Consider the following 23621-nt stretch of genomic DNA (forward strand, 5'->3'; position numbering starts at 1 on the left):
CCCAGACTTACCCTTATTTTCCTGTCCAGAAATGTAGTCTAGGAAGATTTTGAGGCTCAGATTTCTCCATGGTCTCTGTACGTCTACTAGTATTAAAAGTTCTGGCAGTACTAAGAACCACTGAAAGTTTTCTAACATCTAAATATTCCAACTGTTACCAGAATCTACACATACATTGGCACAGCTGGCTTTCTGAAAGTTCCCTTGCATCAGCTATTCAGTTGATCAGTTGTTGCATATTCTGATCTGTTGATGTACACATACTCAGTATACCCATTAATATCAAAAGAGTTGGATATACTCAGCATGACCAGAATGACTAAGAAAAATAACTGTGCGCTGAAGGCACAGTGCGTTTCTCAGATTCTTGGAACATCTGCCATATTGCATATGCACTGTTCTTGTTCCATCCAAGAAGATCCTAAAAAATATCTTCCTAAAAACTAGGGGAATCCTAAAAAATTATATACTGCACCATCTTTGAAAAGCCAGCTCACAAAGTAAACTATCACTGTGTACTATAAGCTATCAGTAAAAATCCAATATTGTACTTTTCTCTGCCTATAATTTACCTGATACACAGATAGATAGATACAGTAAGTGCCTCTAGCTGATAGCAAATGGCATTCCATGCCTGAAAGAGACTCCCACCTGCAGATGCAAGTCAGTCAGGCCATTTAATGTCTGCGAGACTCCAACTTCACCAGAGCATAAAAAGAAAGTCTAAATCCTAAGTGCATAGTGTTCTATCATCTGCTCCCTGAGTCCTGCTGCTTTTGCTCACTTCCCTAGAAGCAGAGCTACCAGTGTTTAGCTCTGCAGGATGCTCAGTCTCCTCCTTTCTTAGTCCACTCAGGCTTGGAATCAAAAGTCCCCAGCTTCATGTGAAGCAGCTCAGTCTTCCCTGAAATCTCATTCTCTAAACTTACTCTCTAATTAAACCCAGATGCTCCATCCCATTCCTACCATAGGTCAACATTCACTTGACAGCATACCTCCAACTTGCTGCATGGGATTTACCACTACAAACTAAGCAAGGGTCATCACGCTTCCGACGGTGTTATAAAAGTGATTACAGTGATACTTCATGAATTAACATAGGTTTGCTTTACAAAGGGGGAAACTTAAAGCTGGTTTAGAGCTGTCTTATATGGTTCAGTTCAACCCAAAGGAGCCAACATACATCCAGATGCCTGTCACTACAACTTTCATTAGGCGGCATTTGGTCTAGCAAGGTCTGTTCTGGTTTTGCCATTCAACGTCAATAAAATGCAGCTCCCCATTTCCCATTGTCACTTCACAGAAATCTGATCACAACAGGTAAGTGGGAAGGATGAGGGAGGTCCTATCACACACTGAGGGGCTGGTGCTGGACAGCTGAATGGGAAAAGGCGCAAGGAGCAGATTTCCCAAATGGTCAAGTGTTAAGAAGAAACCTCCCACTATATGGCTCGCAGGGTCCTTGCTGTATAAATGAATGTAGGAATACCTGACCCAGCAACATGGAATAAAAACCTGTAATGAAAAACTTCACCAGAAAATAGCACTCAGAATTTGCCATGACGCCACAGTCCTCTGCAGCTGTGAACACTGAAAAACATCACGCTGGAATTCATACAGCTCAGAGTCTTGATCTCTACCTAGTCCTGGACTTAGTCAAGGTTCATAAAAAATAAGAGCAGCAACGAGCCACAACCTAGGAGATACTCGTGACTTCTAAGGTTTTTGTTTATATTGCTACACAATATATTTAGTAATACACTCTGTTTTCAGAACTGTGTCATTTTATTTCATTATTTTGTTTTCAGAATTTGTCTTTTATTTGAAAGGCAGAGCTAAAGGATGTAGAAAAGGACAGTGTTAAGAGACCTTCATCTAGCATTCTATTCACACACACACACACTCACTCATAAAGCCAACATTATCTGATAGTTCAAAAAAGCATGTACACTTACTATAATTCAAATATATATCCTAATTCAAATACATTCTGGAAAAAAAAAGTGCATTACATTCTTATTTAAATTTGGCCAGTGCTATAGTTGACCATATATTTTATTCCTATGCAAACGATCTTCATTTCGTTTAACTGCACTTGGAAAAGCATGCAGTCATCAGCAACAGCAGAGTAAACCATGAGGAAACAGAATTCTTGTGAATGAAGGATGCCCTGTGTGCAACTTGGGCTTTCACGTCTCTTCCTTATATACTTTTTCTTTAATGGCACCAAAAATCTAAAAGGATGGCAGTGCTCCATTAAAAAAAACCCACAACTTTTTATCATGCAATCCAAACAATGGAACCATTGTAGATTGCTATATTATTTGACTACAAGAATATGGAAATAATCTGCACTGCTCTTAATTACTGTGGTTCATTGCTATTACAAGATGACACTTCAGTGTACATAGGAAATGTTAAAAGCTAATCATAACTTTGGTGTTACAATCAACACCAACGTGACAGTATGAGACCCTAATATTTGCCACTATTTACCACTTCTATGAAAATACAATAACTGATACAAAAATGCCCCAGAAGCTACACCTTTTTTTTTTTAATATCATGTCACCACTGGGCATCACGACTATGAAAATTATTACTATTACAAAGTACACATTCCATTTAAATGTAAAGTACTGCCTTCATTAAGAAACTCATTAGGAAATTAAATTATGCAAAGCTTTATCGAATTAATTAACTGTATTTTGTGGGTCATGAGATAACTTTTCCATTTTGTCATTCAAAGACCTATTATTCTTAAAATGGGGTGCTGTAATTAGTATGTCATTGACAGAAATAGCTCCTCAGACTACAACATTCTACTAGATGATGATCTTGTACTGCAAGAGCAGAACTTTAATTCTCAAATATGGTTTGTGTAACTACCTTGTTGACCTTCCATACTGAATAAAAGGACAGGAACTGGTAATGTCACCAGTATCTAGAAAGTGTAACAACAAATGAATTTTGCCATTTTACACTGTAAATCAATTATTGATACATCCAAAAAACACAGAAAAGGGGCAAAGCTAATTTCTCAGACTCTTTAATTAACTCAAGATTAAGTACTTTAAAATACTTAACCTTGTTTATACTGGGTGAATACTTAAATTGAATGGAAGATCTAAACTTTGTAATATATTGACAATTTTATTCAGTACTGGTAAAAATTCGTTACATGTTCTTAAGATGAAGTTTTATGGCTTTCCAGTTTCCATTACTTAATCGAGCTACTTAAAGTACCCTTAAAATATTTGGTCTTATTAGTAAAAATTGTAAAACCATCTATCTCAAGAACTTCTTCCTCAAAAGTCTACTTAAAATTATTTTCTCCAAGAAGCCAGATGTGAGAAGACACTATGAATGTGTAAGACAACGATCTTATGTTGTTATGATATTCTTCATGTGATTTAAAGAGCTAAGTGTTCAAGAAGGCTTGTCTTACAAAGGGATGTTAAAGTTTCAAGACCTTGCTGAAATGACTCCTCCTCTGAGACTTACTAATTTCAGTTTCAACAGACTCTAAATTCCTCCCCATCATTCAGCATATTCATAAAATCAAAGCAGACCATTTCAATTTAATTTCATGAAAAACTCAGATAAATGTCACACAAACCAATTTCTACAATGATGACCCAAATCCTTCTGTTCTTTTTGAAGTGCTGGTCACAAGGAAAATCCACTGTCCACTCCTAGAGCTAACTTTAGTGCAATAAACCTACTGATACAGGGACAGCTGTACTACAGACGTGTTGCAGTATCTACTACTACAGCTTTGCTACATCACTGTGATACAAATGTAGATTTGTAAACAGGATCTTGATTTCATCAGGGGAAATCTGAGAGCATAAAGGAAACAGTATGCAGTATAAACTGAACTGAAAAAAAAGCAAACAGCAGCACATTTTCAAACCTCACAAGTGAAAAAGAATGGGAGAAAGGAAAGACAATCTACACATAATCTAAATGTATACTTTACCTTTGTTTTTGATGAGATTAAGATAAAGGAAGAATAAGTAATAGGAATGAGGGTACAGAAATAGAAATTATCAAAACAAGATGGATGCAAAACACAAATAACTTATTGCACCCATTCTGGGAGAGGGAGGATAAACTAAATCCCAAAACACAAAAACACTTTCTCAAGTAATCACAGATTCTGTAGTGAACTGCAGGTGCTATTACCAGAGTCTAGAACCATAAACATACTGCCTGGACTTAACAACAATGAAAAAGCATTCAAAGCAACTGCAGATCTTTCGGTCTGAAGTACTGCATGGCATGCACAGCTTCAGATGACGTTTTAGAATGAAAACACATGAACACAGAAATGACTAGGATTTGATGGAAAGGAAATTGGGATATCAAAACGCATCAAGCCAGACAATGGGAAATTATTTATTTGTTATATATGAGAAGTGGAAGATCCTGAGCACTAGAATGATGAAATGAAATGAAACTTTCCAGTTCAAAAGCATGGTCCAGCACTTTGGCATCAATAAGAAAATCTGCAATAAAATGGAAGACCTTCAGTTGGATAAAAACAAAAGAAAAGAAAGGTTAATCTATCACTGTGATCAAAATGATTACCAGCAAACACTGTGACACAATTGGGAGAAAAAGAAAAAGAAATATTAATACCTTTGTACAAAGTATTGCTGAGATCTCAGCATGCAATGTACACTTCTGTGTACAATGTTCACACACATTCAGGAACAATTAATCCAAACCACCACACACACATACACACACACACACACAGAAGAGCTATGAGATTATCAGGGACCAAAATGCCTTGCTTGGAAATCAAGAATAAGTATAGTTTTGTGGACAGAAATGAAAGCTTAGAAAAAACCATACTTGCTCTGTATTAATGCATCAGGAAAATAAACACTGAGAAGAAAAAAATCTACATAATAATTATTAATGTACTGTAACAACTGAGAATAAACTAGTTATAAATACATTTAGGCTGGAAAATAAAAGAACGTTTCTATCCATAATAAGGGTGGTATTATGGAATGATCTGCCCCTAGGAGTAGTGCAAACAGAACTCATACTCATTTATACTTATTTTAGAGTATATCAATACTCTAATACTGGAGAATCTCACAATACTGGAGTACCTCACAATACTGGAGAATCAATACTCTAATACTGGAGTATCTCACAATACTGGAGAATCTTCAAATTATACTGCTGCAAATTCATTTGGGCCCAGCACAAAATTACCTACTACACAGCATATCTCGATTAGAACACCTAAGAAAACTTGATGAAAACTTGAAAGAGAAGATCAAGGAATAATATGTTTCTTTCATCAGACACAATTTGTCCTTACAAACAAACAAGGAAAATTCTATTAGAAAGGAATAAATTTTATTTTTAATAAATATTATGCAAATACTAACTTGAAATTAAGCTTTCTGAGTAATATATGTAACAAGGTTTCTGAAGCACCACAGTGTTTTCGTCACTAGGCTCACTGAGCTGTCTGCAAAAGACAGTATTTGGGGTAATGTGGAGAGAGAAAAAAATAAAACTTGGAAAATAAGAGAGAGATCCTTTGAGGGAAAAAAGGACATGTTGATTACTACATTCTTTCTTTTAAAATGACTTTCACAATGGCCTAAATCAATTCTTTTGTGTGTTGCCCAGATGTAAGGACCTCAAAAAACAAGAGAACAACTGAAAATTAATCACTTGAACCCTCTAGACCACAAAAAGTATAACCATATCTTCCCTAATATGCTATTAGATGCAAACGGCAGTCTTTCCACTATCTCAGTGCTCAGATCTACCTCTGCTCAGTATTTCAGCTACATACCTTTTTTTTCTATCAAACTTAAAAAGCCAAACCCATACTCTCTAATCATATCTCCTTCACTGATTCATGAAACGCCAGTCCTATATCCCCTGCCTCTTAAGGTACCGACCAGAGTCCATGGTAAAAGTTAGAGGTTTCATAACTGAGTTTTTTGCCTCCTTTGCCTCCCAAAGGCTTCTGTGGAGCTAGAGTCAAAATTTAACTCTGGAAACATACGTTCTATAATTCTTCTACATCTCAAACTTCACAAATTGAGGCTGAAGTACGATTCATAATTTTTTACCTCAATTCCATTTAAAAAATCAGAGTGTTTCTTCTCTTCTCACTGGTTTTAGAGATTTCCTGCGGGGTTGTTTTAGAAGCTTGAATATCTTGATGAGCATAAAGACAGATTGAGGTTCACAGACAGACTGCTGTATGCTTTCTCTCTTTTTGCATAACCTCTTGTAGTACAATCATCATTTTAAATACTTTTATAAGTGAAAAAAATATTCAAAGTATTCATAAATCTAGAGGCACTGGACCGTGTTGAAGATCCTCAGAAAAGACAGTAATACTGATCTTCAGGCCAAATTTTCTTTGCCTCCCAACAGACAACACTTTTGCAGGAGAAATGACTCAAGGGGTCATGTCAGCTCTTCCTATGTTTATTGCTGGCTTTTTGCTATGGAAGAGGACTTCTTTATAAGACAGCAAGGATTATCATCCTTCTGGCATTTTCCCCATGCCCAACTTTTCATTCTGGAACTCTTGCCTCTTAAGGAAGAATAAGCAACTTCTGCATAGTCTTTTCAGTGAAAGCTAAAGAATACTTCTGTGTTATGGAGCAGTTCTGCTTGCTTTTACTTTGGCAGAGGATATACTCTTAAAGGCCACCAAAACAGTTAGAACAAAACAGATTGGTCTGTCCCTGTCATGCTGTTGGTTCAAAAATAGGTAAATATAAAAAGGTTTAAAATAAAAACTAATGCAGACAGAGAGAATGTAAATTAGTCTAATTATTGCTCTGCACATCATATTTTTCTTTTTGAGATACCTTCTTACTTCACACATGGGACTAGTTACAATTCAACTTTTAAAGTGCAAAAAAAGGTAGCATGATTGATTTAATTTGTCTGCCATCAGGTTTGTACATATTTTTGATGAATAGAGCTAGGCATACAGAAAAAAACATGATTGAATTTTAAAAGTAATTAGCTTTTGTTCTCTTGTATCACTTTGATGTTAATTTTCAATACATCTTCAAGCAGGTGGAAAGCATGAAAATCTCCCAGTGAATGTTAAGCTTGGATACTTATACACAGTTGTACTTTGTTTCTTTCTTCCAGTGCTGTAGCCCATGAAAGTAAGCAAGGCAACTTCAGGAGTTAACACATATAGACTGCTTTAAAATTAATTTCTGCAGTGTTAGGTGAGCAGTAGTCTGTCTTCTTGGGTTAGTGTCTTTTTTTTCCCCTCAAAGTTCAACTCTGTGTCTTGGCTAATGCATACACCAACTGCATTTACAGCAGCTGCTGAGAAATCACTGAAGGTAAAAATACTGTGTGACTGTGGATAGTATCAATAGTACGTACCAGAATGATGAAATTCCACTGCCTCACCATTTACCACTCCATCAAGCAGTATCTGCGATCTGACAATTATAGAGATGATGCGACTGTACAAGATCAACTGAAATGACTCCTGGATCTTCCAAGCTGTGCTTGCAGTCTTATTCACATTCTCATCGCTACCATCCACTACTGATTTGAAAAAAAAGAGGCACTTCTAGAAAACCACAGCCGCACACATTTTCTTTGATTTTTTCCCATTACTTCAGGTTGTAAACCCAAGAGAAAATGCAACAGCCATGCACTATACATCTTCGTTTAGGCTTTCAGTTGCACTAAGAACTCTAAAAGCACTATCCCTAGGACAGAGAGGCACTAGAAAGTATCTGAAGTGGTAAGTATCACAACTCAGTGGAACAGAACTCTGAAGACTTGGATTGTACTCGCAGTTCTGCTAGTAGCAACTTTTGAGATCTCCTGAGGAAAACTACTACACATTCTGGTATTTACAAATATATAATAGAGACACCTGTTGGATCTGCCATTGAAGAAAAATTGTGTATCTGTAACATTATTACTAAGAAGTAATAGTTTCCCGCTGATGTTCACTGCTCAGCAAAGCTCTGTCATTACCTTCTTCTTTTTTTTTTTTCTTTTAAAAATACTGTTAAGCCCATTATTTCTGCACTGATATTTGCTACGCAGGATGTACCAAGCTTCTGCTTCTCATCTTAAAGCAGCACTAGGAACACCAGACTACAATATCTTTTCATCCCTTTTTCTCAGTTATGTTTCTTGATTCAGTGCCAACTGATGCTCTACTCACTAGGCAAGAGTATCTCCTACTAGTCTGTACTACCTTTAAAGGTAGGGAGTATGTACCGAAAATAGGGTAAAGTGCAAAGGTAATACATATTTTGTCATGAGTGCCAAGGCTGTTATCTCTAAGTCAAAGTGATATGGACTAGCTTGTACGCCTACTCCCATACTGTCTGTAGGGTATGTGGTGAGCCACTATCTTTCCTCCCACCTGGGTTTTTCTAACGTATATCTGGATTACTCTATTCACCATGGTAGCCACTGGAGCCAGCCACAGCCTTTGCAGACATGAACTAGTATGTACCCACCGTAGGTGGCTGAAAGACTAGAATCCTAAAACAAAACAGAGAACAAGCTAATGTGACATCCCTGACATACCCAGGCTAATGTAACACCTCAACGAGTTCATGTTATTTATGCAGTTATAGAAGCTGGACAAAGACTTGAACCCACCTCTTTCAATTAACGTCGCATACATATATTCAGCTATTCGGGATAGGATTTTTCAGCTAACTTTCACCATCTAGCTTATTGCTGAGAATTCCTTTTTGGAAAATGCTGAGAAATATCTCTTTTTCACTTATGTAAAGTATGTGAGAGACTGAAAGAGTTAATGTCTCAAACATTGTGGAGAGATGAGGCGCGATTTGCATGGCGACAGCAAGTCGGCTAGCATGGGATGGGGAGAGCTTTTCGGAGGAGAGACTAAAAGAGATATTGTCTTGTGAGACACTGAAAGAGGTACTGTCTCAAACATCGTATCGAGATAAGGTGCAGCAAGTCGGCTAGCACAGGATGAGAAGAGTGCGTTGGAGGATGTGCAGTTACCATCTATGGCCAGAGGTCACACAGAGTTTTATCTAAGGAATGGCCTACAATCACCCGAAACTTGGCATGAAACTCCTCGCAAACCACCCCCTCCCCCCAGCGCCTGCAACCCTTTGAGGACCAGAGCAACATAAATCCTCCAGGGGTGTGACCTGAGGCAGGGATTAGAGTATAAAGAGATACCTTCCCCAGGGAACGGCACGCGCCCATCACCAGAGGATTGCCACATCTGTCATCATCATCGCGGGATCCAAGGGTGGTGATATCTTTCCTTTTCTTTATCCTCCTCTCTTCTCTTTTCCTTTTCCCACTTCTCTTTTCCTCTACTCTTCCATTATATACATATCTGGGCATATGAGTTTTGGATGAATTGTGACGGGTTGCCCGGAAAATAGCTCCACTGCCAAATTGCCTCTGTTCGTTTGCTGAGCTTGCTAGTTCATTAAGTTTGTAGTTTGCTAGTTAATAAAGTTGCTAGTCTGACTGTTCCTCTGAGTCATTGTTGTGACTCTACCGGCCTGCGGCTCTGCCGAGCAGAGATCGGCCTTTGTCGGTACACAAATCCCCGGAGAATCAAAAAGATTCACCCATCTCGCAACCCACTGAGTGGGACGAGAAAGTATTACCAGGAAACATGTTTTAGTAGCAAAGAAAATTCAGTTTACTGTTCTCATCCCCAGTATACAAGGATCCCTAATTTTGTGCTGCTCCAGGAATTAGGGGTCTACTACTGAAGATTTAGGTCCAGTATACATTCCATCAACAGAAAACAAACTTGCAAATAGTGTTATTTCTTGAAGAGAAAACAGACTAACTGTGAAAAGAACCCTAAATGTTTCTTTTATTTCTTGACAGTGACAGAGACAAAGCCAGTCCACTTTAGCTTGCTGCTAGAAAAATACTCAAGTTATTTCCAGCTGTTCAAAGAATTTGAATCCTAATCAGGTCATATAAAAATCACACATCCACTCCAATCCAGTAACCACACAGAAATACTCTGGGTGAAATTTTAGTCTCTTTAGTGCTAGAGACTGCTTTCACATTGCCTTCAGCAGAGAGAGTTTCATTCTTGAAACTTGAGTTCAGGTCTACCTAGAAAGAAGTTCTGACAGCTGTTATTTCTTGAAAAACAACTGGGCAACTTTAAGTGATTTTTAGCAAATAGTAGATACAGCCATCAGGCTAAGAAGTTGCATTACACACATGCACCAACTTGTTTCTGATAGAAATTGCTGAGAAGAAATTTCCAGAGATCATTATAACCTTGTTTGTGCAGAGCCAAAGCTAACTTAACAGCAGGTGAAGAATATGCCCTCACAAAGCCTCCATCTGACTTTTAAAAAAATAAGTTATTAATGCTCAGGTAATCACCAGAAACACTAGTTGTGTAAAAGTGTAATTGGAAAGATGTATATATGTGCTAGGAGCACAAAAACTACATACTGATGCATGCACATACATGCAAACGTCTTTTTTTTTAAAGAAAGCCTAAAAATCTCTAAAGAGAAACTATTCAAAAGAACTGACCTACTGTTAGTTCACATTCAGTCCCCAGCATAGCCATGATCTAAAAGGTTTATGCTCACAAAACCAGAGACATGTGCTTGTATGCTTCTAAACGCTTCTAAACACTCTTAGCACAAACCTGATCTCATTTTTACTAGCTACACACCTGATGTTAGTTTTGGTTTAGCCAACAGGAATGCAATCAGCAGCAGGTCTTATTACTGGACCTATCATCAAAATCAGAAAATAATGCTTTTCTACAGCTGAAACAAGTATGATTCCTATTTAGTATGTTACCAGTTAAGTATGTGTTACAGGATGCAGTGAAAACCATGATCTAGTAGTTACTGCTCTAACTATACAGTACGTAAAAAATATTTGTGAGAACTTGTTTCATTTCACTTTCATGGCAGCCTATGTTTGAAATGTAAAGGTAATATTTATAACTATTTTAAAATACATTTTGTCTAAACCCAACACTATCATCATCCATTGAAAAACATGAAAACCACCGGTTTTTTGTATTTGTAGCACTTCAGATCCACTTCATTCTTACAGGGAGAAACACACAGAGCACACAGACAAGGCAAAACAGTCACGGTGTTTTTCCCAGCAGCCTTAGTATCTCACTCATTTGCTGGATGGATTTCACTGTGTTAGCTGGTGTCTCAAGGGCAGCCTAAGACTCACACATTGGAAGTCTCATGTATTTTTAAAACTGAAATACAGAGGTAGAAGGTGAGGACCGACAGGTGTCCAAGGCATTACCGTAATGCAAATACAAATTGTAACTGTTTTCAAAAGCAGGCATGGATTTACTACAGCAGCCAACAGGGTTGTATCCCATTCCCCATCTGCAAGCTTGAAAAAACATGTGAAATACTTATTAAAACATCTCTGTGCAGCTTCCCATGTCCCTATTCACTGCGTGACTACCTAAAATACAGCACAGATATTAAATAGCCTTATTCGTAACCGTTAGCTCCTGTCTTACAGATTAAACGAACGACATCAACTCCCTTCTCCGAACATACCTTGTTTTTTACTTTACAGTGGAATATTTTTTAGGTAATTCCTTGCAGCCACTTTTGCTTTGCATATTTATAACACGACCCTTATATTTACATATAGATAGTAAAATGTAAGGGTAATGAATAAACAAAAACAATTACACTTGCAAGTTAGGCTGCACATATCGCATTTTTACAGCAACCTTTTAATAAAGCCTAGGGGAAAACACATTTACATGATTGAAGACCTATTTAAAACAAAACAGAAATCTAAAAAGTATAAATTCTTACCCTAAAAAACTCTTTAGTGGAGCCAGAATCTAACGTCCCATAAGCAATTTCTGTTTGCTTGGAAAGATCCTCTGCACTTTCAATGGGAGACACCATCCTCTCAACCGTCAGGAAGGCAGCTAAGTTAGCCGTGTAGGATGAGATTATGATGAGGGTAAAGAACCACCACACACCTCCAACAATGCGCCCAGACAGGGATCTAATAACAAGTATGAAATGGATTTGTAAAGTGAAATGAAAGTCCTAAAAAGGAACACATATTATCAGTTTTATGCAAATGATGCATTATACTATAGGGTAGCATTTCAGGTATCTCATAGTGCAGCTCTGCATACTAATCAGATGGGGATCAGTGCATACTCCACTACATCTCCTGGACTTTGCTGAAATCAGGACTCCAGAGTTTATTTTAGGGAGAATTTAGTGATCCCGTTCTTCAAAGTTCTGAACATCCTGAAAGGAAACTGCTCCCATCATAATGTGCTATATTTGACACATAAGCTTGTCATTCCCTCTGAAGTGAATTTGTGTGACACTATGAAGAGGATCAAACAAAATCAGTGAAACAGTGCTTTCAGATAAACCAGTATGCACTTAATTTTTAAGTGCCTTCAGCTTGCTTATTTTCCTAAGATATTCAGACAAAGACTTATTTCCACAAAACAATGGCTTATGCGCTGTGGACAATCTATACTGAGAAACAAATAGCATTATTTGCAATAAAAACTGGCCCAGCGAATACCCATAAACTAAAAAGTACACACAACTTTTGAAAGACACAAGCATTTAACAAACTGAGGACTGGACATGAAACAATCGGTGATAATACAGAAAAATGGTGAAGAAAGTATATTTTTAAATAATAATAATCTGATGTTTTTAACTGCAGCAGGTGGGCTCTTATGGATCTTTGTTTTGCATCTCCTGCTCAAGAAGAGAGAAGAAAAGAGAACTCAAGAAAATATATAAAACAGTATAGAGCACACAACTAGAGAAATTCAATGATTTTCAATACTACAAAACTAATAGAAGAGAATTATTGATATTGCCATTATTGTCAAACTTGACATTTTTTTTAATGATCCTTTAAACTTTGAAATTACTTACTACTTTGTTTCCAAACAAGACATTATAGGAAGGAGTACATAATCTTTGGAGATGTGCTTAATTATTTGGCAGAAATGTGCATGTAGTTGAAAGTCTAGTACTAAGGCGTTGCAGTAGCTTAGGTATGTCTTGATGTGTCTCCTCTATCTATTAAGTAAACAAATTACAAATCACTTACTCAGCCTACTGTATTGTGAATGAGATTTCAAACTAATTCTGACAAAATATTTATATAGATATATAGATAGATATAACTCTTTCTATATATACACACACATTAAAACATGATAGTTATGGAAAACTGATTTATTAAACTGGGAACAAAAATAAATAGAACCAATTCTGGACAAATTATTTTTACTAATTGCTATTGTAAAAAAATCTCTGTGATAATTCAGACATGAAAAGACTTATTCCATGTCACAACAGGCTCACTAATTCACTCTACTACATGAAAATCAAGTCAGATAAGGTCCAGAATATGTTATTAAAAAGGACTATAGAAAAGAATATTTCAAGTTCCTTCTAAATTGAGATGTAATTTGCAAACATGCTTTCTGTCACCTTTGAAAAAATACTATATACTTATTTTGACATGGACGTAATCCGCATACAAAATAATTCTACAATTGAAAGACTGAATTATATGATAAATATGTATTTGCAAGGTAAAATCTCTGACAATATGTATTTAATAACTGCTGATTTTATGGCACTTTATATTGTATCGATGACATCTGCTATAAATGATAATAATCTTCAAAAGCCCATGATCTGTCAGCAAACAAAGTCACTACCAACTTTGTAAAAAAAGAATAAGCTCAATGCTAATCCAGGCATTATGCTCCCACATGACATTTTATAAGTAAAATTTTTTTAAGTGTCATTTGCATTCAAAATTTTCCCATAAGGTCTGTCCCAGTTAAATAAATAATTTCTTTTTTATGTACATTTCAAAAAGTTTCTAAAGATTGATAATTATGCACTAGTATGAACCCACAATTGTACAAGCACCTCATTCATCAGATCATTAAATACTAAAATAACAATTTCTGTGCACAGTTACCTGAATTTGTGCACCACACTTTACACTTACAAAGGTATTACATGGCAGTACTGAGAGTACACTCATATCTCAAAAAAATGAGGAAAACTTTGCTAAGTTATCATTATCATATCACTATTCTATTCTGTTCTACTGTTTCTGTGCTACATGGCAACATGGGGATTGCCATTGCAGACCAGTTTCCAGGTGGTCCAGTCTTACTCAGCACCACCTTCTATTTCAGAGTCAGGAAGCTCTAGTTACTTGTCTACTCTACAATTCTTACAGTGATTGTCACTTTTTTTAGAGAAATGACAGTAGCAATAGTGCAAAACTTAACTTCACAAAGACATTTTGCTGATGTCTGAAGAGATTCCTTTTCATATCTGCTCTAATTCATCTGCAGGGAGTTCAAATTCCATAGTGATGAGTTTGGTGCAAGAACAAAAATAACTGAGGTGTTTTCACCCCTTTTCTATTTTTATAATAAACAGATAATATACAAACTAACCACTTTCCTCAAAAATATGTTTGTAATGAAATAAAGTGCTGTTAAACACCTCACTGAAACTAAATACTGAATCTCCAAAATGATTAGAGTTTCATGCACCTTTTACGATGACCATTTACTACCATTATTCTTACACCACCTTTCAAAAGTTATCAAGCCACGCACAACAACTGTCATGCTTTAGTAGCCAGTAAAATAAGAATTAAAAAAAAAGGTCGGTATTCTACTATGGCCTTGATTCAATAAAAATAATTTTGTAGCTAATAGAAGACTTTGCAGACAACTAAACCTGTGAAGAGTGTAATCAATAGGAAAACCTCAAAGGACTGAAATTAACTCAGCTTCTCATGACCTGAAACAATTGGCTCTCTCTTCACTGTCTCATTTCTTCTACACAATTCTTATGGTGTTATATGCCAAATCTATCGCATCTTTCATCATAAAGGCTGGCATATCTCACTGTGATACACCAGCCTTTACACAGAATTGTTAAAGTTCTCACACAATAAATGCTTTGCTATCTCCGCAGTAGAACAACTTGAAAACCTGCTGCTGCCTTTTGGTATGCATGACATATCTAAAAAATGCTCCCTTGGTGTGATTTATTTTGCACACTAGCCACTAGACTCCCTAGAAATTGACCTGTTCCCTGTCCTACTTTAGGATGTTTAGAAGAAAGTTAAATTGCTTAGTATAATTAGGTAGGTCTTCTGATTTGATTTCCTTAAACCCAGTTGCCCTATTTCACTTGTCACTATAGTTCTTTCAAGCAGCAAGTAGTCATTTGCCTACCTACTTACCACTTTGCTGAATCAAGGCTAGAATCACTTGTGCACAAGGGAAATAGAATATTTAATGAGCTGCAAAGGAATTGACTTAAGTGCTTTACAGTTGTCCCTAATAAAGTAGGTGAAAATCCATGAGGAATTAAGCATTTCTAAAGTGGACCTTCAAATTTGTTTTAGTGATATCCTTTGTGACTTTTCTAAAACTAGGCCATGAAAAAACAGCAGTGTTTTGCAACTATGCACACAAAATTAGAGCCATCACATGACCTTTTATTTCAGTTCAAGGCTCTCCTGTAGGAAAACAGTGGGTTAATAACTGTGTTATGATATGTAGTGAGTTTCAGAGGGAAAGTGCTGCCTGTGTAGTTTGTGACTAGTATGTGACCCTTTTTTCCCATTACAGTTGTTGTGAACCATACGCACTGTCAACTGTAAAATGGGAATATGCAGCAAAAACACGGTACCCCTCCAAGAAGGCATGGAATGACTTGAACCTTATGCATTTTACAGTCTCTGCATGGTGTATATAACTTCACTTAGCAAATGTACGATCGACATGAAGACAATATCGATCAAATACATCATGACCCTATGTCACAGACAACTGCTTTTATTTCAAGGACTTTTGTGATTTTAGGGAGGGAAAAAACATAGTAATTAATTTCTTTCCAAGAGTGAAAATATATGCACCATGAACCTCCTCTGACTGAGATGGCCGAGACCAAAAATGCACAAAGTTGAAATGGGTGAGTAACCAACCTTGGCGAAATATCGCATCCTTGCTGCATAAAGGCACCCAGGGAAAACCAGAGACTATTAAATATCCCAAATTCATTAGTTGATTCATTAGTTTGCGTTTCTCTTCCATCTTCAAATTCCTCAGTGTGCCACTCGTATGGGCTAAATCTGCTGACCAGGAATAAAACTACACTGACCCCAATGTAGGCAAAAACAATGCACATCCAGATTTCATATGCTAACGGATCAAGAAATGAAAACACTCCTGGCTTGGACTTCTGAGGCTTCTTGATCATTATTGATATCCCCAGGCTCATAAAGGGCTTTGAGAAGTCAATCACCTCTTCTCTCACCAATGTTATAGTTAATGGAGCAATTGCAATATCAGCTTTCTGTAAAGGAAGAAAAAAGCAAGTAATAGCTAATACAATAATCAGAGCAAAGAATGGTTTAGTTTCTATTGCATTTCACAAATGGAAAACAGGACAGCAGAGACACCGGCAACATTCGTTTCACCAAGAATGTCCTATGGAGAATTTTAGAAATTTTTAGTTGAAACTCTTCTTACTGAAATACATATAACCATATGGTTGGCATATTCCAAGCTTCCCTTTTTACACATGCCTTTTTAAAAGTATATGACATTTAAAAGTGTTAGTAAAGTACTTTGCCTTTCACCTGGTCAGAAGGATGAAATATGCACTCACTTCCCCCCACTTTCATTTGCATTTAAAAATCTAATTCCATGCTTTACTTTCAAAATTTTTCATGCCAACTCAAGTTACTAATTCTCTGTCAAAGGAATTAGATAATTTTCCTCTACTCTACGGAGAAAACTAAACCAAATCCCACTCCTTCCATTAGTCATCTTTAATGGCTTTATTATAAAAGATTTTCTTACCCCATAAACAAGTTCGCCAACCATCCCATTCCAGATTTTCGTGTCTGCATCCCTCGCCCCATACTTGCCATCCCCAACAATTGTGAGCTTATATTTGAATCCACAGTGTTTAGCAATTTCTGTAGCTAAGTCCACACAATAGCCCTCATATCGATCATTTCCTTCAAGCATTTCGTGATTTTTCTTCATCATGACGTAGGGGGACTCCTGCACAGAAAGAACTTGCCTTAGCTGCTTGGTAGAGAGACAGATGTGTCAGTTGTGCACTTCATAGATTAATATGTTTCCTTTTACACGTGAAACAAAGAGGGAAGATAGCATCTGAATCATACATGCTATGTGTATGTTAGCTGTTAATTATTAATGTGACATGTCCTTAACACATTTAAAAGCTGCGTTCTCTACAGTCATATACAAATAACAATACTTACAGGTATAGTGATTCCCAGCAGTATGTTAATAATGACCATGAATGTTAACAGGAGTTATGCATTCAGAGAAGAAAGAGTAAGTTCCAAAATCAGTTTCTTTCTCTCATACAGTTTGGATGGAAGAAGGCAAAGGTCTTTAGTTGCTTTTGTTGTTGTCTCAATAGAAGAAAATCCTTTCCTATTTCACAACCACACCCCTCCCTGGGAAAACACTTCAGGCTCTCCAGGCTATATCTTTATCGAGTTACTACACAAACAATAGGTAAGATATCCATAACTATGCAGTAAAGTTCTATCATCAGCAAAACTGGTGATGAGTCATAAGTCGTATTAAAGCAATGTATCTCCTCTTTGCTCATTGTTACCAAACTATTCTTGTATCTAGTGAAATTCCTATGGTAGCCTGTGACTTGTCCAAACTGATAAAGAAGCTATGTAACTTACAGAAAAATGCTGTTCTATGACAGTACATAATGTTTTTTCTAGACAACTAGAATACAATTTTTAATGTTTTATTTTACACTTTACCAATCCATAGCAGCTACAATTCTGAAGCATAAGAACCAGTCTCTTTCCTGCTTGGCAAAATCTGTTCTCTAAAACTAACACTATGGTTCTGCCTCTCAGACAAAGTCCTCTCCTTTGAAAGCAGGTACTTATTTCCATTTTCAGCTCTAAAAATTTTAACTTTCTAGGATGTTCAATCAGTGATCGTTTGTCTTCTACAGAACAAAACCGCATACTGAACCACATACATTTCCTTAATTTCCAGGTTTTATTTCTGTATCATAATGAGTAACAAGTCACAATCTCAAATGATAAAAAGACAGTATATTTAAACTAACATAATGACGAGAAACAAATCACTGTAGGACATACTGTCTTCTGACAAAATATGAGGTTAATTACCAAAATAGTGGTGACAATAATAGTCTTATTCTCTAGTCCTGAAGATTCATTTCCAAGAGGGCCATCAAGAGGATTCACAACCATTTTGTCCACTTCACTCCAATATCCAATCTAAAGAGAGTTTATAGGATGCACAGACACCAGTGAATATGAACTTTCATAGAAAAGGTAAAGTATATTATTACTATGCCCTTGATGTATGCTTACAGAGAACTATTTTAGCTATGGATTTACCAGTGTAAATATTTCTATTTATGTAGTTAAAGACTATTAACAAATAGTAACAAGACTGAACTAATGACATTTGTTGACATTAATTTGTCTAATAGAGGTATACCATTTTCATCCACATATTAACAAGTTTTAGTATAATCATCACACACTGTAGGATTGAAAGGGTTATGAATTACTCCAGGTTAGGAAGACATGAGAAACTGGCTTTTCCTGAAAGGTTTGGAATTAGAGCAGAAAGATAATCACATTTAAAGAAACATCACTGAAAAGCTGTATTCTGCATTTGTCATTCAGAAGCATATTTCCCCAATTACTGGCTCACATTTAGCAATTCAGATCAGAAAGCAAAAAGTTTAATCCACAAAACTGAAAGGAAAATACTGTTATGTAGTACTTACCAGAAATAACACTTGTATTTGTTAGAAATAAGTAATACATATTTTTACTTCATTCTGCAAGACCATTGTAGAATACACCTATGAATAAATATTATCACAACTCATACTTTAATTAATCTATAGTGTTTCATTACCTACCTTAACCCATTGCTTAGCATGGTAAAACCTTTAAAGACACTGTAAGACAATTCAAATTACCTTCCGAGGACCAGTACTTTTGAGTTCCATGATGTTTATTGTAAAATTGATTCTCTTTCCATTCTGATCAAACTTTATATTCCCTGTTAGACCTTCCACCTGAACCTATATAGACGAAGATGAAAGTGGTAGCAGAATTAATTTTGTTTCTTTTTAGAAAATGCATTTTGTATTTCCATAAATGATTATTGATATTAAAAAAAAAAAAATCAGTTTAGACTCTTTTCCATACCCAATATATTATCTTAGTATAAGACACGTTCCTGAGGAGTTCACTTCCACATTACCAGCAAGATCCAGGCAGGTTAGGAAACTGGAAAGTTCTTTTCAAGCATTTATAAAGAATTTCACACATGCACTCATCCCAGCATTCACTCCAGGAAGGCTACCTGTTTCAATGCCCTTTCTATTTCTACACCATGACCCCAGGGTACAGCTGGATTTGCAAGACAATCTCCAGCATTTCCTCTTCTGGAGATCTCAATCCTCTGTTTACGCAAATTACGAAAAGCTTCTGTCATCACTTGAACAGCATCATAGGTCAGAGCAGACGTATACTGAAAAGAAGTGAAAATATTTCATTAAAAACCAGTTTCAGATTCACTACAACTTCCAACCCTCATTAATCCATTAATCACAGAAACATACTAAAAAGCGAAAGGACAGTAAGATATACTTGAATTTTTCTTTAGTTTGGAGGCCACTACCCTTTGAGGGGCATCTATGCTAATTAATTAAGTGTCCTCCATCAGAATGGTTGGGGCACTGCTAGTAAGTCTAAACTGAAGATTTACAGCTCTTTTCAGTGTGAATTACACTCCTTTCTCACTACAACTGTGTGAGAGTTCTGTGTGCAAATATGGCTCAAGTCCATGGAGGTAAAAGGGGAAGAAAGAACTAATTTCCACTATTTAACTTGAGTTAGCCTCTAAAAATAAGAAATTGTTCCTCTGATTACACTCTTCATGGAGATGCATTTATATACAGATATCTAGACTACATCTCCTTCCACATATGTATACACAAAACCAAACAACATATATTTGTGTATACGTATGCTTAATTTCTATCTGTTAAATATAAAATCTCAGGGGTAGCTATTTTGAAATATGCAATACCTTGTCAACACCCTGCAAAAACAGGTTTTGGGTTGAGATGTCTGGAAGAAGAAGTGGTGCCCCTCAAAGAACAATATAGGTGAGGAAGAGCCCCATGTTCCTAGTCTGACACAATATAAGGAGCTTTACAACTTTTGAGACATTAGAGAAGAATCTTGCAATCACATGCATCAGAAGCTAGGGCTAAACAGTCAAAAGCAGTTACCTTCAGTGACTGGAAAATTTTACATCTTAACTAACTAACTGAACAGAAACCACATGTGCATGTACACCGAGGACTTTGTTGGATAGGCTTTATGAGTCCAGAACATTGCTATTATGCCAAATTTAAGGGACATTTTTGGAAATATGGGCCAGAATATAACTACTTACAGCCTTATGAATGAATGCAATGATCCCTATGAAGGCTATTAGATGCTGAAAATATATAAACTGTAAAGCAGTAAGAAATGATATATTGGCTCTTTGCTTCAACGGCTCAGACTTTAATGAGACTTTTAATTAGCTAGCTCAAGTCATGCAGAAGGCTCTTGTAATTGTAACCAAGGCAGGCTCCTGAATTGAGGTCATTTTTGTATGCAACTGCTAGACCTTGGAGAGGAAGAAAAGGAAGGTAGAACTCTTTTTTCAGATGTATAAGCCTACTGGGTGATTAATGTGAATCTTCTCAAGAAAGTTCTCTCAGTGACTTGTATGGAAATCTTTAAAGGGATCAGAACAGCAGAAGACTGAAGTGAAAGACTGGCTGGAGCCGATACTACTTTCTACTACCGGAGTAGCAGTGATTAAGTGGTGGACATGGATTTGGAGAGGAGGAGAAGGTAACAGAAAGAAGAGATAGGGCCCTGACTCATTTTTTGGGGACTGGTTAGCAATACTGCTTTAAGTGCAGCTCTTTGCAGTACAGAACGACACTAGCATTTTGAGAAACTTTGGATACAGCACTGTCATTAACACTGAAACATACGTTGGGTAGCAGAGAAAATAAGAGCTTGAAATTGAGAAGTTATAGTGCTATCTAATTCAGTTATCCTATGTTTCATTTGATAATCGGGATATGTTTAATGTATTATCTCAAGAATATTATCCCTATAGTATATAATTACTGGCCTGAATATTCACAACTCAGTCATATATTCAGTCAGTGTAGGGCTTCGCCTATCAATATATATCTGTATGCGCATACATGTCATCACATATACAAAGTCCACATGCTTTAATTTAGGTTAAGTCAGCTTTAATCTAAGGATCTCAAAATATTTTACAAGCATCTTACATCTTCATGTTGTTGGAGATGCCATGAAAGCAAACAGCCCATGCATCATTTATTACTGCTTTATTCTGCATACACTTTAAGTTCCTAATAACCTTCATGAGGCTCATTACATCTATTCATTAAACTGTAGATAGTTTTAAAGTTGACAAACTAAAACAAAGTGAACTCATTACCATAAACAAGAAATGACAGACCGATAACCTGCTCATGCAGAGGGCTGTCTGTGTGTGTGTGTGTCTGCATACATAAATAAAATTGTCGTAAGTTAAAGGGTGCATTCACTCTGTCTTGATTCACTTTGTTTTATACTGGAGATTCATCTACGTTCTCATCTGCACTATTAAAATAAGTGGGAACACTATTTGGAATATTATTTTGTGGAAGTGGGATGGGCTCTTACAGCCTATTATTTTTACAGCACTGTAAATCACCTAACTTCATTTCAGTTACTTTCAACTTTACATGATAAAATCAGCAACTTTAATGTAAAATGGTATAGGTACTATCCTATAGTTCCTGCAGAATCACCTGTATTAATTAGAGCATGGCAAAGAATATACAAAAAAAAGAAGTCTTGCTTCATCATAATCCTAGAACTATTATAAGAATAAGCTGATCATTTAAACTATAATATAATGCACTGAAGTGCCTAAGGATTTTGTTATTTGCTGTGAAACACAGATAGCATGCATGTCAGACAAAAAAAATTCTCTCTCTCTAAATAAATGCCCTAACTGCCAAAAGAGAAAACACAAGGTCCATATACGATTTTATTCAGCTTAAATTTAAAACGTACTATAGACTTGAATAAAATTTGTAAGCTGCAATTGAGAAGATGAATTTGAAAAGCAAAGACAAAACAAAGTCATCCCAGACTAAGCAGAAGATATTAATCATGTGCTGTCCAAGAAAAACTGGCAAGATGTTGACTTTTGTAACTTTAGGTTACCCAGTAATTCAGAAGATACCAGAAATCCTTAACAAAAAGGCCCAGTATCCTGTTTTGTACAATCAGCAACTGAATCTTCTGAAGATGAAACTGCAGAAGACACCCCCAGAAGCACAAGTTTTTTATATACATATTTTAAAGCTGTAAGATATTGTAAAAAGATTTAATCACACAAGATTAGCCCATTAGTCCTGTGTTTAACCCAATGCCTGTGCCGAAGACACGAAGTTGAGAGATACGCCTAGAGATTTAAAATATAACATTAAAAGAATATATTTGAGCAGTAGAGAAGAAATGAAAATGTGAAGACATAAATGAAAAAAAAAAAAAAAAGAGAAGCATTCTGAATCACAAGTAGAAGAATTCTTTTTCTCTTGATTTGGATATCTGCAATGTCTAAATCTGTTCTTGACACACTAGTTGTTTTTTTACAGTCAGAGAAGAAAAATAAGCATTTTAAGGTGTGATTCATTTGACCTATGTTAGACACCTTCTTTAAGACAAAATGAATCATGCCTTAGATTCTATTAATTTGATCTCCAGTGACTTCAGAGACTACTGGAGGAGTCCAGGGCCATAGGCTTAGGTACATATATCTACACTGTAGACACACTAAAAACAAATTAAAACCACTCAAGGGGACTGTGAACTAGCCATTCAGCCCTAATCGAACACAACAGTGAGAAAGACAAACAAAATAATAGGATATTTTGGGCAGATTGTACTACTGGAGTCAAAGAACACAGTACAGGACACTAGGGAGACCTCAGCTAGAATGGCATATGCAGCTGAAGCAGTGTTCAAGAAGGCTGAAATCAGTCTGAAACAGGCACAAAGAGGGTTCTTCACCATGTATGGGGGGCTGCTATTGGAACAGCAGGAGAAGGGACACTGTATCACTAACAGAGGTTAAGAAAAAGGAGCTCTAAAATCAGATACAAATCTTTTTCCTTGGAGGGACGTAAGATTCAAAGAGAGGTAATATAGGAAATGTCCTTTGTTGCGAGAGCAAGTGGGTAGAATCAATTGGTATAAGCAAATGTTCAGCATTTTTCCTTATATTTAAAAAATTTAAATATACTTAAATACCAAGAAATATACATCAGAGGCAATAAATATATAACAAAGACACAAACTGTGTGTCTTTGTAGATTGTGGGTATATTAAATGTTCAGCTTACTGCT

At 36.3% G+C, this 23621-nt stretch overlaps 1 protein-coding gene across 17 annotated transcripts in view; it reads right to left on the reverse strand.

Annotated features, from left to right (window-relative positions):
* The window catches only part of GRIA2 (glutamate ionotropic receptor AMPA type subunit 2), a 97311-nt gene that overhangs the window by 5670 nt on the left and 68020 nt on the right, over nt 1–23621 (reverse strand). For 14 of the 17 annotated variants that reach the window (XR_012775527.1, XR_012775526.1, XM_075500396.1 and 11 more), the window contains 6 exons: nt 19484–19651; nt 19095–19199; nt 18265–18375; nt 16925–17131; nt 16045–16415; nt 11835–12033 (listed from right to left, as the gene is read on the reverse strand). Coding sequence is in view for 13 of the 17 variants with exons in the window: in XM_075500396.1 (XP_075356511.1) it covers nt 11835–12033; nt 16045–16415; nt 16925–17131; nt 18265–18375; nt 19095–19199; nt 19484–19651 (1161 nt within the window). In the remaining 4 variants the exon portion in view is untranslated. Of the gene's footprint in view, nt 1–11834; nt 12034–12941; nt 13089–16044; nt 16416–16924; nt 17132–18264; nt 18376–19094; nt 19200–19483; nt 19652–23621 lie in introns of those variants that run through there. The other 3 variants (XR_012775528.1, XR_012775529.1, XM_075500403.1) reach the window with 3 other exon arrangements.

The sequence above is a fragment of the Mycteria americana genome, chromosome 4 (assembly GCF_035582795.1).
Source record: "Mycteria americana isolate JAX WOST 10 ecotype Jacksonville Zoo and Gardens chromosome 4, USCA_MyAme_1.0, whole genome shotgun sequence".
Classification (NCBI taxonomy): domain Eukaryota; kingdom Metazoa; phylum Chordata; class Aves; order Ciconiiformes; family Ciconiidae; genus Mycteria; species Mycteria americana.